Source organism: Wasmannia auropunctata, unplaced genomic scaffold, assembly GCF_000956235.1.
Source record: "Wasmannia auropunctata unplaced genomic scaffold, wasmannia.A_1.0 LD336092.1, whole genome shotgun sequence".
Lineage (NCBI taxonomy): Eukaryota > Metazoa > Arthropoda > Insecta > Hymenoptera > Formicidae > Wasmannia > Wasmannia auropunctata.
The window spans coordinates 3,279,794-3,284,990 of record NW_012026798.1 but is presented as its reverse complement, the minus strand read 5'-3'; the positions used below and the strand labels follow the sequence as shown (position 1 = coordinate 3,284,990).

General features: G+C 32.0%; 1 protein-coding gene across 1 annotated transcript in view; it reads right to left on the bottom strand.

The window, feature by feature from the left end:
- LOC105447804 overlaps positions 1 to 2,903 on the bottom strand; it is a 16,342-nt gene extending 13,439 nt beyond the window's left edge. The window contains exons 1-3 of the mRNA XM_011686011.1: positions 2,843 to 2,903; positions 2,240 to 2,501; positions 1,755 to 1,796 (exon numbers count right to left, since the gene is read on the bottom strand). Coding sequence (XP_011684313.1) covers positions 1,755 to 1,796; positions 2,240 to 2,501; positions 2,843 to 2,903 — 365 coding nt within the window. The remainder of the gene's footprint in view (positions 1 to 1,754; positions 1,797 to 2,239; positions 2,502 to 2,842) is intronic.
- Between the last annotated feature and the right edge of the window lie 2,294 nt (positions 2,904 to 5,197).

The following is a 5,197-nucleotide window of genomic DNA, read 5'->3' as shown; positions in this document are numbered from 1 at the left end:
TACGTCGATTTAAATTCGGGCCTCCCGGAGATCTCGGTCTCGCTCTTAACGATGCAGCTGTCGGTCCGGCAAAAGGGGCGCGAACCCGCGCCTTGTGACGGCGGCGGGACGCTGCCTCGCCGCAGCGGACTGCGGCGTCACAATATATATATATATATATTTATTTATTTATTTATTTTTTATCAAATATATGTATATAGAATATTCTCTAAATATGCCCGAATATATATATACTAATTTATTATACATTTAATAAAAAATAATATAAATAATTACGTATAATACTATAATGGTAATAATTATAATTATTTTATTCATTTATTGCAAGCGTTTAAAATATAACAATGGTTATACACATTGCACTATATTTATTAAGTAACACAGTACTAGCTGTTAACTTTTGAACAAAATTAAAATATATGTATGAATTAAATCATATGTATATATACTTTTAATAATATTTATATATGCAAAACCTATCAAAATTCGAACATCGGTATCACAGTCTAAATATCGTAAAAATATAAAACAAAATCAGCTATTTTTCTTTGAAAATTATAAACGAAACACTTAATAATATTTTTAAAAAAGGACTAAACCGCATTCTCATTATTATTGGGCTTTTGTTTAGATGCGCGTTCTTTGGCGTGCGCTAGCCAAGTTTTTATTGATGTAGCAATGTCATCCTCGGTTGCATCTGTAAACTGTTTACCGACCACATCAGAAAATTATATAATTTTCTAAATAAGTCGTATTATTTTAAGGATGGCACAGGAAAAAATTATACATAATTAAACATTATGCACAATTATGTTAAAAATATGTATGGATCTTAGCCAGGAATAATTATGCATAATTATATAATAGAAATTATGATTATACAAATACTAGATATCATTTTTATATAGATTGCATGTTCTTACATATTATTATTCTAGGCCAAAAATGCCAAAATCGATTCATATTTGTATAATTATACAGAATTTTTTTATCAGGTAGTACACTATAAAGTAGGAAACTTACACAGAATTACTTTACAAATACGCAAGTCCAAAAAAACTTCTTTCTTTTTGCCACCAATCCAACTAAATTTTTCTGCCAAATCGTCAGAAAACAATTTACGTATTAACTGGATGGACATCTTTTTGAAGGTATTCCCACCGGTTTGCTGAAGCTCCTTTATAACTTGACTTCTGAATTCCCTGTTTGTCAAATTTTCTTCCAATTCCCATAAATCGTTATCAATAGCCTTGAGAGAAAGATTTATCAGTACATTCTCCTTCTTTTCCTCTAATTGAACCTGTTCCAATTTCTGATTCAATGCTGCAAATAATTCTTTCTTAATTGTTTTTACTTCCCTTTACAAATTCTGAATATCAAATTTTATGTTAGTTAATGTTCTCACGACGAAGCGTTGAAACGCGTTCAAACCTATAATAAAAAGAACAATGTAACAAATTTCTTCAATGCAAAGAAAAGATGAATTTTAATGAAATATAAATTTGCTTACTTTGATCATTAAATGATGTATGACTTGGCGAATGTTCTCTCAAAGCAGATGCATTTCCTTTTTGTTGTTCGAATTCGGGAAATTAAAAAATAATACTATTATCAATAGCCAAAGTTGGTTGTGTCATTACATTTGTAGCTTCATTTTCAGTTGCATGAGAATAAATGTGGCGTACAACGGTATCAGGCTTATTTTTGTTTCCTACAAATTCTGCATTTTTTCTTTCGTATATTTATTCAATAATGCATCCTGCTGCAAATTGACACTTCTGCTGTTGGATGCATAACTCGGTTCATTTGTCGGCAATTTTGTAATGAAACAAAAACAGAAAAAACATATAAAGCCAATAAAGAAGTTTGTTTTAAGAATAAAAATAATTCTCTGTACTTTTTTTCACTGGCATGCTTTGTGAGATACAAGATTTACTGAAGGCTATATCGTTTGTTATCTGCGGCATTGTATCAGTTACGGTCAAGCGTTGATTACCATTTTTTAAAACAGCTGGAAATTAAAATAAAACATCATTTTCGAAGGAATAATAGGAATTTTTAATAATAAATAAAAAGCATCTATATTTTATGTTCTTAAAATACTACAAAATTGTACAGTATAACTTCAGAATAAGGAATCTTGTCGGGCAATTTACTAACTTTAAATAAAATTAGTAATTAACCTGCGATTAATATTTATAACATTTCTGCGTAAATCTGACAAAATTGTATTTTTTACTCTGAATTATTACCTTTCTCTTTCTTTCCCTTATAAGTGTTAATCAAAATATTCTTTGAATTGATGGTTTGAGGAGGATTGGGAAAAGGGTCTAATTGAATTTGTGTTCCATCGAATTCCTGCTCGTCGCAACTGCTGATGCTGACTCGTGCTCTCCTTTTTCTAGATCGCTTTAACATGTCCGCTCTTACGTCTGAATCCTTATCAAAATCCGTTAATAATTTAGCATCTTTCAGCTTGGCCTTAGCTTTCTCAAATGATGCTATAAATAATAATTTATTAAACAAATATTATAATTATGCTATAAATAATAATTAATTATACAAGTATTTAATATACATAAAAAATATATGCATTTGAAATATTTAAAGCTTCCGCGTTTTAAGGAATTGTCATTTTACATTTTATAAGTTTGTGAAACGTCGGCATTGTAGTGATGCAGATACGCACTCTTAACCCGAAAACCATCATAGAAAATATGTGATTATTTTAGCAATAAAAAATGTGTGTGTTAAAGAAGAAGAAAACATATACATGCGAAGTACATTCTTACAAAAAATGTATAATGTATTGCATAAATTATTACGAAGAATTTATACTTACAGTCCTTGGCTATTATTGCTATAATTGGAAGTTTCGTCCATGATTCCTCAGGTGGATCCATGTTCCGAATAGCCTTCTCGTAGCGCTGTACGTTAGTGAAATTGGATCATCGAGCCATTGACATGTCATCAATTAACCAATTGCTTGGTATTACTTGCAATCCATCGGAGAACTCGAGGATGGCATAATAATTATTCTCCGGTGATGACATTATTCTTGCAAATCTATATTTAAATGGCATTTACATGTTAGTATGCAATAAAGGAAATACAGCAAAATTGTTTTCTGCAAGTGAAAGTTTGACATACTTCATAACAACTGTTTGTAAAAGTCATATTTGTAATTCTGATAGTGTATGTATTGCATATATCCCAATTAATGAAGAATTGCAAGGTTGTTTATAAACGTCATCTCGATGAAGAAATTTTCGTCCTATAATTACGAAACTCTTTATCTGCAAACAATATGGTATGTTTTCTATAAGAACGATTTTCCCACAACTTTAGCCACAGCAGCAATTTGCATTGCTGCCTGCCTTTAGCGTCACATTTCCACGTCTTATTAATTTGTATTGAGGATTACTACAACGTGCAATAAGAGGCCCAGCGTGATGCTCTGATTTGAGATCAATTTTGAATTCAGTTTCCAGCGAAGCCTTAATAACAATTGTATTATTTTCCATTTCAGCTATTCGTCGTACAATTTGCTGTAAGGGTTGATTGGGTTTTCTTACAAGTCTTTTAAATGTTTGCATATAATTTTCAAATTTATATGCGCTAAAACCATCTAAAGAACCAAATTTTTCAACATCCTCAACAAGATGTACAAGCCCGTGGACATTGTGCGAGACATCGTGACGTCCGTATAATTTTGCGAAAGAAGAAACATAATGTTCCAGCAGCTGTTGTGCATATGGTAAAAGAGTGTAATTTTTCGCAGCACATTATTCTTACGGCCACGTGCAAAGATACAAAATGATTATACAGATCAGGTCGCAACTTTGATTTTAAAGCTACAGGACCCGTGTAGAACAAGAATTGGCGATATTCCGTAGCTTTCCACATTCTAGCATATCTTAGCGACTTTGGTTTTCGTCCAAATTCAATTGGAAGGCATGGTAACAACTCCTTTTCTAGGCGTGCTGATATTTGTTCCTGTATAAGAGGTCCTGTATAAGACGATATTTTAAGTCACCGTATAACCACAAGTTTAACGATCTACGAGCGACTCCCAAACAAACTAGGTGCATGTAATCTTCGGGTACATTCGTAACTGAACCAAAATTTGGTATTTCCAACAAATTACATGTAATGCCTTCCTTATGATATGATTCATCAATTTTATTTTTAAAATCTTCATCTGTTCTTCGCGGTGCGCCAAAGCAGTGGAAAACAAACTCGGTTTTCAATGTAATCTCCTTCAACTGTGCATTTTGTGCAACTTCTGTAACCCGTATGTGATATTACGCTTAACGCAAACGACTTTGCTGGTGTATCACATATAATTGAAGTATATAGCAAGAGAAATGTCGACCATTGAATATAATTCCGTCCGAACATAATATTTTTGCTTCTTCTACTAATTCTTTAAAAAAATTATTTGCGCTGGCGGGTTTTTCTTTTCCACAATAAATTCCAACAGTGAAAACATTTCCATACGGTATTACGGATACTAAAATTGGCCACAACTGATCTGGCATTGATTTCCAAAGTGGTAGTCCGTCAATGCTAAGTTGCAAATTAATGTAATTTGTAAGGTCACCAGTTGTATTATAGGATAGTATTTTTAATATGCCATTTTTTAAACCAAAATGGTAATACCCTCCCGGTGGAACTTCTCGTAATGTGGTTTTTAAAGGTGTTCGCAGAAGTGTCCGTGAATCTATAGGTAAATTGGAAAATTCAGCGCACTCATGCTGTCGTAACCGTCTTAATAATTGTGATAACGCATCATAGTTGATATGATATCGAATTGCCCAGTCGGTAAGAAATTTTCTCATTGGCTCATTACCCTCTTGTTCTTCATTCTCTTGAAATTGTGGCAAATTAGCTTCATTGATATTGTCTTCTTGTTCAGAAGATTCAGAATCGGTAGATCTGGGAGCATAGAGATATTTATTTTCATATTCGTCCCATAACACGTCCGTTTCGCAATTCTGTTCCTCATTATCATTATTATTATTATCATGATAATTGTCTTGAAAATTGATGTCGTTATATCAGTACAAAATTACCTTTTTAAAAAAGATAAAAAAGGCGCTAAGAGTACGCATTCTAAAAAAAAAACTGTAGTATCAAATTAAAATTCAAATTAAAAAAATGAAAGTAATATTGTGATATTTTACTCAACCCAAAT